General features: G+C 51.7%; 1 protein-coding gene across 1 annotated transcript; it reads right to left on the bottom strand.

The window, feature by feature from the left end:
- Nucleotides 1–2552, bottom strand: LOC789388 (nuclear pore complex protein Nup54-like). Its single transcript, XM_024987515.2, is given in 4 exon segments — nt 1–705; nt 707–1099; nt 1101–1849; nt 2502–2552. Coding segments are annotated over 4 exon segments (1509 nt in total). The 3' UTR covers nt 1–389.
- Nucleotides 2553–12501: the final 9949 nt, after the last annotated feature.

The raw sequence follows: 12501 nt of genomic DNA, 5'->3' as shown, positions 1-12501 counted from the left end.
GTTATGTGCAAAGTAGACACTTCATATTTACTTGCTATGGAAAGCAGAGTACAGGCTCAATGGAGAATAATCATTAAACATTGATTATTTTTAAGAACAATGCTGTTGTAAAAATGTAGAATAGTAAATATTTTTTGGTAATTATGTATTTCTCTTTTAAAGTAATTACAGCTTTTAGATATAAATCTTTAAAAGGCTATCTCTGAAGAGCAGTGAGGTGACTGTTATTTCAGATTTGATGAATAATAATTTTTCAGTAACCTTCTCAAAAACCAAGTCAGGAGAGAGGATTGTTCCCCTCCCCCCATGTGGTCAGTTTCATTTTTAAAGAAGGCCTGTTGTAACACGAAGATGTATTTCACAAACCTTTAACACAAGTTCGTGAGCTGTCAACTGAAGACACCACCTCTGATGTGGATGGTTTCATTCAATCCATGTTCTACCAACTTGATATCTTCTAAGTCATCTTTTATGATGCTAATCAAGTGGCTAAGGCCTTCCTGTTGTTGTTTCAAATGCTGCTTGATTTCTTGTAACAGATCTGCGTCTATGTAATATCTTTCTTCAGATCTGACTGCTCCAAAGTGATTCTGCATCCTGATTTGGGACATCAGTTCATTTAGTCGGCCCTTAAACTGAGTAGGGGCATTTAGTTCACCCTGAATTGTATCTAGCTGAACTCGCAACTGCTCTTCATCAGCTTGGATACCCACTCTTCCTCTGAATTTCCTGTTTGATTAGGACCTGTAAAGTTCTCTGGGAAAGGTCCATAAGTTTCCTCTTGTATTGTGCAATTTTGGCCATGGTTGTAGTTTGATTCTTCTGTAATTCACCAATATCTTCAGATATTATATCTAATCTGGTCTGATGCTGCTTAGTCATCTGATCTTGAACCTTTAGTCTTCGAAGAAGTTCTTTGAAACCCACCATTGGTACAGGAATTAACTTTTCAGAATCAGGGTTATCCACCTTGGCTTGTTCCCAGATAATAGGATCAACAGCAGCAGGAGGATTCTGTAAAAGCTGTTTGATCTGTGCAGGAGAAAGCTCTGTTCTAGTCATAGAAAGGGTTACACCAAGTTGCTGCAATTGTGTTTTAATTGGTTTGTTCAAAATGGGCATACAATGTTGTAGCTGGAACTCTTCTTGAAGTACCATTTGGAGAACGCTCAACAACATAAATGACAACTTCTGTGTGATCATCTGGCAATGTTTCAATACCCTCTACGTTTACAGTAAGGGTCTGGTTTCCTCCCAAAACTTTATGCAATGATTCTACCAATTGCTGTTGCTGGCTTCGAATATCTGTTTCTTTTTTGTTGAAAACTAAAACCACTAGCCCATCTTCATCTTTATTATTGGGCATGCAACTATAACCTACAGCCTTAAACCGGCAAAAGGGATTTTCTAGTGTGAATTCCACGGGTGGAATGTTATTGTTGAAATATCCTTTTCCTGTTCCCCAGAAGGCTTGTAGTTGATTCCATTTTGCCAAAATAGCATCTCTTTCATCTCCCAGTAGAGTTGGAGCAGAAAGGGCACTTGCAGTATTTATCAGCTGGTTGGACTGGGCAGGAGCTTGTTTAGGCTGACTGAAGAGACCACCTAATGTAGTCTGTTGCTGCTGTTGCTGCTGCTGCGTATTAAATCCTCCAAATCCAAGTCCGGTCCCCAGACCAGTACCTAAGCCAGTGCTAGTTCCAGTTGTCGTGCCAAAACCAGTCCCAAATCCAAAACCTTTGTTCTGAGTACTCCCAAAGAATTCAGTAGTGCCCGTGTTAGCTGGAGTAGAAAAGCTGAACGCAGAACTCGCTGTGGTAGACGTTGTCCCAAATCCTCCAAACCCACCCTAGGAGGAGAGGGGCCTGCGGGGCCCCACCCGCACGCGCGAGCACCGGGGTTTTCCCCCCATTCCTCCCGTGGCCTCCTCAGGAGCCGCCGTCGCCCGCTCAGCTGCCGCCCGCCCTTTTCCGAAGCCCCCAGAGTCTCCGCGCGGGCAGGAGACCCCAGGATCCCCAAGCCGAAGAGTCTCGGACAGAAGGGCCGGACCGAAGACCTCCCTCCTCTGTCTCTGCTTTTTAATATGCTGTCTACGTTGGTCATAGCTTTTCTTCCAGGGAGCATGCTGCAGTCAGCATCTGCAGTGATTTTGGAGCCTAAGAAAATAAAGTCTCTCAATGTTTCCATTGTTTCCCCATCTATTTGCCATAAAGTGATGGGATGGGATGCCATGATCTTAGCTAAGATTTAAGCCAACTTTTTCACTCTCCTCTTTCTACAAGCTATAGACTTGTGGCTATATAGCGAGTCTTAAAATCATTTGTTGTTCTTCTAATTATATTATTTTTTAAAGTTGCTTCGACTATTCTAGTTCCTTCATCTTTCTATTTACCTTTTAGAAGCAGCTGAGAAGAAGAATCCTGCTAGGATTTTGATAAGAATTTCTTTAGAATTTGGGAGAATTGACATCTTAACTATGTTGAGTTTCCCAGTCCATGAACCTGGTGTGTCTCTCTATCTATACGGTTATCTTCGATTTTGGTCATTAGCATCTTGTAGTTTTCAGCATTCAGAGCTGTACATGTTGTTGTTGCTGCTGTTAGACCTGCGTGTCTTCTTTTTTGGAGAGTTTGTAACTATACTGTGCTCTAAGTTTTGGTTTCTAGTTGTTCATTCCTATTGTGTGGACGTGATGATTGATTTTTGCTGTGTTAACCTTGTATCTTCTGGCTTTGGTAAACTCAAAACTCATCTGTAAGCTCCAAGAGTTTGTTTTCTTGTTTGTTGTGTGTGTTCCTTAGGCCTTTCTGCACAATCGTGTCTCTCCACGTGCGGAGTCTGGGAAAGCCCAGCTCCCCATGGACTCCAGGTCAGCAGGCCTCCCTGGAGCCCCAGCACCTCCGCGGCCCGCAGATGGCCAGCAGGCCTCCCTGGAGCCCCAGCACCTCCGAGGCCCGCAGATGGCCAGCAGGCCTCCCTGGAGCCCCAGCACCTCCGAGGCCCGCAGATGGCCAGCAGGCCTCCCTGGAGCCCCAGCACCTCCGCGGCCCGCAGATGGCCAGCAGGCCTCCCTGGAGCCCCAGCACCTCCGCGGCCCGCAGATGGCCAGCAGGCCTCCCTGGAGCCCCAGCACCTCCGCGGCCCGCAGATGGCCCCCGCTTCCTCTCCCGTTTGGATTCGCTGTTTCCCAGTGTCCATGTGCCCCGGGCCCTGGCCTTGGCTGCTCTTTTCTAGATCCTAAGATTTACCCCAAGGCTGACACCCGCTGGTCTTATTCACTCCCAGCTTTTTTTTTTTTTTTAATGTTTATTTGGCTGCACCAGGTCCTAACTGTGGAGTGTGGGATACTCAGTCTCCATTGCGCGGCGGGGTCTTACCTGCGGTGTGTGGACTCTTAGATGTTCACGTGGGATCGAGTTTCCCAAGCAGGGATGCAGACTGGGCGCCCTGCTCTGGGAGCTCAGAGTCTCACGAACACCAGGGAAGCCCTTCATCGTCAGCTTTGTTGCCATCACGTGCCCTGATAGCCTCCAGGTCTGTGAAGACTCACCCTCCAGGCCGCCACACCTGACTGCCTCCGGGATGTCTCCATTTTTGATGTCCTGCAGATACTGTGAACGTGACCTGTCCTCATATGCACACTTGTCTCTCCTCCTGGGATGGACAGGACCGTAAAGTGACCCCAAGTGACCCTCCTCCTTACAGGATCTCCTTCTGAGTGTGTACGAGCCTGTGATTACTACGAGCTATCACTCGTGGGATTATGTTTGGTTATATGGCAAAGGGGATGTTTGCAGATATAGTTAAGGCCCCTGATCAGTTGGGCTCCTCAAAAGGGAGGTTGCCTGGGGGGCCTGCCTGAATCTGTGGTTACCTGTATAGTTGTGTCCGACTCTGTGACCCCGTGGACTGGGGCCCACCAGGCTCCTCTGTCTGTGGAATTCTCCAGGCAAGAATGCTGACGTGTGTTTCCATTTCCTTCTTGAGGGGATCTTCCTCACCCAGGGATTGAACCCACGTCTCCAGCATTGCAGGCAGATTCTTTACAGTTTCAGATTCCACCACGGAACCCGGGGAACTCTGAAATAGGGGTCTAGGTTTGGAGACTGTGAGTCAGAGAGAAGCAGCCCCGCCGGCCTGGGAGGAACACGACACGTTGTGCAGGGTCTGAGGGATCACGGGTCCCGGAGCTGTGGGCTCTCCTGCGGCTGAGGACCATCCCTGGCTGAGGGTGCTCAAGAAACGGAGAAGCGTTCTTCACACACCCCGCGCGGGGAGGGGAGGGCCCAGAGCCTCAGATGAGAGGCGCATGCAGTCGGCCCTTGACTGCAGCCTCATGAGACCCCGTGGGGGCTGCCGCTGAGCCATGCCTGGGCTTCAGACCTGGGGAAATTCTGAGATAGTAAGCGTGTGTGTGCTGTATTGACCAGCCCCGGAGTTGCGGTCACTGGCGGCCCAGCAACAGAAGACGAGTACACCTCCTCTTAGCACCGTGTGGTCCGGGGCCAGCACCCGCTGCCTGGCCGCCTGGAGCCGCGGCGCTCTCCACACCCCCAGACATCTCAGCGAGCCCGTCCCCCCCGGCTGGGGACTCCTCACCCGTGCGTCCTGCTGCCCACCTGCGTGAGTTAGGCCCTCGATGACCCCCGACCAAACGGACTTCGAGCCAGCCTGCTTCCAGCCTCATCCTCGGGCTCTTCAGTTTCCAATAAAAGGTCAAACTGCTTTCGGTAAGAGCCGGGAGGGTCCTCCGCAGCTCCACCTGCGCCCGATCGTACCCCTTCCGTGAGCCATGGTGTGAAGATGCCGTGTGTCTGTGGCATCCCGAGTACTTGGCGTGGGCCAGACTCTCCAGCTTCACCACAACACTGTGAGGTGGACGCTCACTGACCCCCATTTTCCAGGTGAGAAAACCGAAGCGAGAGCCCAGGTTACCTGGCAAAGGTCACACAGCGTCTGACACTGACTCCAGATACTGCCAGCGCTTCCCCAGCAGCCCGCACGTCGCGGAGCTCGAGTCCCTGCCCCCGGACCAGCCCCCTGAGCCTGCACACCTTCTCTGGGGCCCCTCCCGTGTGCTCCCCAACTCCCCCCACCCCACGAGCAGGCTGAGTCCCTCTGCTGAGACCCCGCCACGCTCCTCCCCGCCAGGCAGCGGTGTGTCTTACTCATTCTGTAACAGACGCCAATGCGGGCCACACACAGTAGGTCTCTGTCAGTGAGTGAGCAAAAGAGAGTGTGGACTGGTCAGGCAGGCCGCCGGGAGAGGATGGTGATCAAGGTGGAAGCAGATCTGTGGGGTTTACTCACAAGGTAGGAGCTGGAAAAAATTTCATCGTGAGAATGCGTCTTGTGCAGAGGAAAAGCGTTTATTGAAGGATTTAACAATGGCCAGTGTGCACCAAAATATGCCAAGGAAGAGAGCGGAAGGCATTCAGGACTTGGGGGTGGCTGGCGAGACCCTGGAGAGGAGCCCGGCGGGACCCAGGGCCCCAGGCTCTAAAGACCATGAGGTGCCAGGAGCAAGGGCCACGGGAGCCCCTTCGGGTGGGGTTGGAATCGGGGGCAGCTTTCCGTTAGGGGGTGATGGACATGAGCCTGATGCCCTCCTCGTCTGCCTTCATCTGCAGCCGGGCTGCTGTATGCCCAGCTCTGGAGACAGGGCAGAAATTCTGGAGGACGTGATGACATTACAACTTCAGGGCTATGACATGCAGCCCAGGACGCATCCTGAGATGCCTGAGCTGGAAGAATTACATGGGCCTGTGGCTAGAGTCTTAGATCTTGCGCTGGCAGCACTCGGGCACACAGCAGCTGGACTGGGAGCAGCAGGGTTTGCAGCAACTGGACTGGGAGCAGCACACGGGGATGCAGCAGCTGGACTGGGAGCAGCAGGGTTTGCAGCAGCTGGACTGGGAGCAGCACACGGGGATGCAGCAGCTGGACTGGGAGCAGCAGGGTTTGCAGCAGCTGGACTGGGAGCAGCAGGGTTTGCAGCAGCTGGACTGGGAGCAGCAGGGTTTGCAGCAGCTGGACTGGGAGCAGCCACAGGAGCCACAGCCCCCCTTGGAGCCCCCACAGGAGCCACAGCCCCCCTTGGAGCCCCCACAGGAGCCGCAGCCCCCTTTGCCACAGCTGGAGCAGGAGCAGGCTGGCACACAGCAGCACACGGGCTTGCAGCAGCAGACAGGCACACAGCAGCTGGAGCCACAGCCCCCACAGGAGCCACAGCCTCCGCAGCTGGAGCCACAGCCTCCGCAGCTGGAGCCGCAGCCCCCACAGCTGGAGGCACAGCCTCCACAGCTGGAGCCGCAGCCTCCGGAACAGCCACAGCAGCCCATGGTTCTGGTGGGTTGAGAGTGGAGTAGGTCAGAGGAGCAGGTGGAGAGAGAGAAGGTGCTCAGTGTGGGGCCTCCAGGGCCGGGAGCCTTTATATACCTGCCGGGTGTTTATACTCAACACATGACTTCCTCTTGTGTGTTTACCTCTTTCAAACACACAAGTTATTCTTAAACTCTTTACAGTCCCATGAGCCCCCAGTAGCTCACACCAAGGTCTGCTTCCTTGATTTCTAAATGTAGTTTCCTCCTCAGGGTGTTTCTCTTTGTAAACAGAGCCTGTGCTCCCAGCTCAGGGAGCCCCGAGGTCTGACCACCCCAGGCGGCGAGTCACATCCTTGGTTTTCCTGTTTCTGCTCATCGATAAACCTCTGTAAGTTTCTATTTCTCTTCTTAAACATCAGTTGGTGTCATTTCTGTAAATAAAATTATTGAGCAGAAAAATAAAAGACTACTTATAGTTCCCAAATCCCCACACGGCCAGTCTCAATATTTTGTTGAATTTGAGAAGCAGGATTTGAAGTCCTTTGCCTTCCTGGCCTTCCTGCCTTCCCTCTGCTCAGTTCATCCCCCCAAACACGAATTAGACCCCCTATTCTTCTCTTCACGGGACCTGGCTTCACAAACTGCTATGACTCCTCCTACGCTTTTTAGCCTTCCTCAGTCCATTTTTATAAAAATCCCATGAGTCAACCGACATAGTGCACGCTGACTGTCATTGAGGGCTGTGAAGACAGTTTGGGTGGATTGGCCACCATTTGGTTAGCCATCTTCTCCGATGGAACTTCATTTTCTAGGAATTGATTTTAATTTTCCTACTGAGGTGACAGTTACATCCAGAGACGTGATTCAAGTGTTTCGAATCCGTGACCCCAGCAGTTTCGCTCAGCAGGCTGTGATGTAACCGCCCCCTGGTCGTGCTGGGTGGTCTCCATCATGCAGGGTCTCTGGCCCTTCCAGCCCCTGTCCCCAGGCCCACAGCCCCCTCCCTTCTGACTGGTGTTCCTGTAGTTGGAGGCACATAAACGATATCGTAGGCATATATCCTGGCTTCTTTGACTTAGCATCTTATCCTGTGTCTCAGAGACGTGCGTGAACTTTTATTTATTTTTTTGTTTTTGTGCGTGAACTTTTAATCGCCAGGAAGTGTTCCAGGTGGAAGTGTGCTCCCGGGGACCCTCTCACCCCTTGTTCGCAGACGCCGGCACTGTGCCCGGCGCTGGGCCGCGACGCACAGGACTCCCGTGAACCGCTCGCGCTGCCACTGTGTTGCTGGTGCGTGACTGGCGTGCAGCGTTGCTCGTTTCGGGCGCACAGCATCAGGATGCAGTTACATGTGTGTGTACACGCATCTTTCTGAGAATGTGTCTTATTTGTTTCGGTTACACGTGTAGACGTGGGCTGGGGGACTGTGGGTGGGGACCGCGGCAAGGGTTTAACTTCATCAGAGCCTGACGGTTTCCATGACACTCATGCCCTTTTCAACCTTGCGGGTGGGTCTGAGCGTACAGCGACTCCCTGTGTCCCCTGATATTTGCAGATTTTAAAAATCTGCAGTGTTCCCGTGCGGGGGCAGTGATGGCTCACGTTCGCCTCGATTTGCATCTCTTTGGTGACTCAGGTTGTCGAGGACCTTCCCACATGCTTACTGGCCATTTGTATACTCTGGAAAAAACGTTTGTTCTGTTTCGGGGCCGATTTTATTGTGGGTTTTTATTTGTTTTTCTTTTTTTCCGTGATTGATTTATTGGAATTCTCACAAATTATATCTAAATAAATTGTGTGTGTGTATATGTATATATTATATATATTTCTCCTATTATTTGCTTTGCCTCATTATTGTCTTGATATCTTTTTTCAATTTACAGATTACCTTGATGCAGACCATTTTTAAAGTCTCTGTTGAATTCGTTGCAATATTGCTGTTTTTTGTTTTGGCTTTTTGGCTGCAAAGCAAGCAAAGTCTTAGGTCCCTGACCAGGGATCAAACCCACACCCCCTGCATTGGAAGGCGAAGTCTTAACCACTTGACCACCTGGGAAGTCCGTGTCTTGATATCTTAACAGCATCCTTTGACAGGTTTTTTTTTTTTTACTTTCATGATCTAATTGAACACTTTTTATCTTTGATGGTTAGTATGCCTTCTTCTGAGCCCTCTGAAAAATCTGCTAGCTTTCCTTCTAGGAGCATCCCTTTTTGTTTTTAAGTTTAGTTCTGTGATGGATGGCAAACTCGATTTGTATGAGAGAGTGTCGGCAGAGGTTCATTTCCCTCACACTCACCTGACTGCCTCAGCATCTGGGGCTGCATAGACACGACAGGCATGGGGATAAACTGCATCGCAGCAGGGGGGCGACGGGAGCAGGCTCATTCTAGAAATGGCTGGCTGGGCGGTGAATGCTTTCAGGACTTGAAGGCCCTTCCCCACCCCCGGGGTAACCAGACCCGAGGAACCGAACCTGGGCCCCGCGGGCTGGACAGGGGGGTGGGGGCCGAGGGGGCTCCTGGGCCTGCGTCTCAGTTCTTGAAGGAGGTTCAGGCGTTGGGGAGCTGCTCTGAAATGGGGGCGGGGGGTGGCGATGGGGATGGAGCCAGGACTCCACAGGCGGCGTGGGTTCCTTCTGTCCCACCAGCTCCTCTTGGTTCTGCTGTTGAAACACAGTAGGGATCTGGCTGGCTTCCCTGGTGGCTCAGACGGTAAAAACGTCTGCCTGCCATGCGGGAGACCCGGGTTCGATCCCTGGGTTGGGAAGATCCCCTGGAGAAGGAGATGGCAACTCACTCCAGTACTGTTGCCTGGAAGATTCCATGGTCGGAGGGGCCTGGTGGGCTGCAGTCCATGGGGTCGCAGAGTCGGACACGACTGAGCGACTTCGCTTCTTTCACCACCTTCACGCGGCCACCGACGCACAGCGCTTTCTGCACACCGCCTCCCCCTCCAGTCACTCTGTGAACATCCACGCCGCCAATCAAAAGCCCTGTGACAGCCGTGCTCTCACGGGGGTGAGTGCAGATTCCCTGCCTGCAAGTGTGGCCCCTGCAAGGCCTTGGAGAGGCTTGCGCTTAGAGTGCTTTTAGTTGTAGTCTCGGCGTCCTTGGCCGCTCTACCACCTTCTAAGTGTTTTCACTGACCAGTTGGGCTTGAGAATTCTGTGTCTCCCCAGCTTTACGGACTTTCTTCTGAGAAATGGAGTATTCCTGCCATTTCAGTAAACAAGGATGTCACAGTCATCAGAAATTCCAGCCCCCAAATGCCAATTTCCGAGCCCTGAGGGCACCCGGGAAATAGTGCACCCCTTGCCATCTGGTAATCAACCAGGCTGCGGCCCCACCTTCCGTGAGCCGCAGCCACTCCCCGGGGCAGCACGGCGCTGTCTGTGCTCTCCGGGGAGATGCAGGGGCTTCGCCAGGGGGCGGGGGCCGGCCGGCCTGCCTGTCCTGCCAGTTTCCTTCCCGCGCCCGCTCCGGACCCTGAGCTGCCCCACAGCTCCGCGCGTCTGTCCTCCAGCACAGAGCGGTTGCGCCGCCAAACCGGCCGCGCCCGCCGGTGCCCTCCTGCGGGTGCGGGTCATGCCGGCTCCGCTCGGCCCCTCACCGTGGGGCTTGGCGGGAGCGCCCCCGGGCACTGATGCAGCCGCGCGTCAGCCCCGCTCGGGCGGCTCCCAGGGGACCCGCCAGCGCCACCACCGCCCACCCGCTGCCCGGCTCCCAGGGGCGGGCAGGCCCTGCCAACAGCCCTAATTCAGCCTTTGTTGGTACTTGGGGTGGGTTTTCGACTCGGTAGTTCTAAGCCCGTCCTTTTTACTCTAATGTGCATTTCAGGGTATCCGTTTTTCTCCGAGTGCTGATTTGGTTGCCTTCAGTACACTCCATACATAATGATTCATTATCTTTGCCTAGATTCATTAGATCATGAGTGATACAGGATATTGAGTTTCTGATCCTATGATTTCTCCCCATTTATAAGCTGGAATTCTTCCTTTCATTTTATGATTACCACGAGATAGAGTTTGTGTATAAAAAATTGGATAAACCTACTTTCCCTTTCTCATGTTTAATGAATCAGTTCTCAGCCTCCTTCAAAGGCCAGCTAGTAGAGTTTGCATTTTGCATATTTTTTCTGTAAATGAAAAAAGGATACAATTGATAAATACATAAAAATTGCTTCTGTGGTACGCTGTGTGAGCATGTGCATTAGATCCACACATTGTGAAATGGTTCCAACAATCCAGTTAATTAACACACCTGTCACCTCACATAGCCACCCTTCTCCTGTGATGAGAACACTTGATAATTTACTGTCTTAACAAAGTTCAAGCATTTAACACATTATTAACTATAGTCACCACGCTGTACATCAGACGCCAGAACTTACCGTCTTGTAGCTGAATGCTTGTACCCTTTAACCAACAGGTCCCTGTTTCTGTCACCTCCCCAGTCCCTGGGAGTGTGTGTGTTAGTCACTCAGTCATGTATGACTATTTGCAACCTCATGGACTGTAGCCCGCCAGGCTCCTCTGTCCCCAGGATTCTCCAGACAAGAATACGGGAGTGGGTTGCCATTCCCTTCTCCAGGAGATCTTCCCAACACAGGGATCGAACTTGGGTCTCCTGCATTGCAGGCAGATTCTTTACCATCCGAGCCACCAGGGAAGCCCAGTCCCTGGAAACCACCACTCTGCTCTCTGTTGCCATGAGTTCAGGTGGTTTAAAGTCCTCGTGTGAATGAGACCTCACAGCGTCTGTCTTTTTACATGTGGCTTATTTCACTTAGCTCAGTGCCCTCCAGGCTCATCCGTGTCGCGACACGTGGCAGGAGTGCCTCCTTTTGTAAGGCTGTATACTGTTTCATTGGGCTTCTCTGGTGGTTCAGTGGTAAAGAATCTGCTGCCAATGCAGAAGATTCGAGTTTGATCCCTGGGTCGGGAAGATCCCCTGGAGGAGGAAATGGCAACCAGCTCCAATGTTCTTGCCTGGAGAATCCCGTGGACAGAGGAGCCTGGTGGGCTACAGTCTGTGAGGTCACAGAGAGTCGGACACGACCTAGGGAGTTGGCAGCAGCATACTGTTCCGGTATGCGTATGAACCACCTCAGGTTTCTGAGATGTAACCACACACGTTCATCTGTTGATGGACACCTAGGTTGCTTCTGTATCTTGGCTGTTGTGCTTAATGCTGCGTGACCACGGGTGTGCAGATAGCTCTTTGATATACTACGCTCATTTCTTTTGGAAACAATTCCAGATGTGGCATGCTGGATTGTATGGAAGTTCTAGTTTTAATTTTTTGAGGAACCTCCCTGCTGCTCTCCATAAGGGCTACAGCAAATTACATTCCCGCGACCAACCACAAGGGCCCCCTTTCGTCCACATTGTGCCCAAGTTCCTTCTCTCCTATCTTGGTGATGGCCATTCTGGGAGGTGCAGAGGGGGACCTCACTGTGGTTTTGACTTGCATCCCACTGATGGTTAGTGATGCTGAGCACTTCTCGCAGTATGCCTATTGGCCTTTTGTATGTCTTCTTGTAAAAATATCTGTTCATGTTCTCTGCCCATTTTTAATTCAATTGTTTGTATTTTGCTATTGAGTTGTGTAAGTTCCTTATATGTTTATAGTAACATCAGATAAATGATTTGCAAGCATTTCCTCCAGTTCCCCAGGTTGTCTTTTTTACTCTGCTGACGGTGTCCGTCGCTGTGCAGAAACTGCTGAATTGCTGTGGTTCCACTTGTTTATTTTTGCTTTTGCCTCTCATGATGTCATCTGGGAGTTTTTTGATTCAGTCTGTTCAGATTTTGTGTTTCTTCATGATTCAGTCTTGGTCATGTGTGTCCAGGACTCTCTTTCTCCTAGGGTACTGCGTCTAATAAGAATAGACATATTGTCTTTGTCCCTGGTTCCCAGCACAGAGCCCCTGGCACCCTTGGGATTTCCTTAGTGATGGGAGTGTCTGTCCTTCATTACAAGTCCCATTGGAGCACCTGAGTGGTTGCTGACCAGGTGGGACCCCTGGAGTGTCTCAGGATGGGGCTGGCCATCAGAAAGACTAGGGATCAGAGAGAAGTCTCAGGCTGATTGAGAGAGAACTCGCAGGCTGACCCACTGATGTCTGGGGAGGGGGAGCTGCGGACTAAGCTCTGCAAAAGCTCTTCAACGGTCCGGG

Source organism: Bos taurus, chromosome 29, assembly GCF_002263795.3.
Source record: "Bos taurus isolate L1 Dominette 01449 registration number 42190680 breed Hereford chromosome 29, ARS-UCD2.0, whole genome shotgun sequence".
Classification (NCBI taxonomy): Eukaryota; Metazoa; Chordata; class Mammalia; order Artiodactyla; family Bovidae; genus Bos; species Bos taurus.
This window is presented reverse-complemented; position numbering and strand designations above follow the sequence as displayed.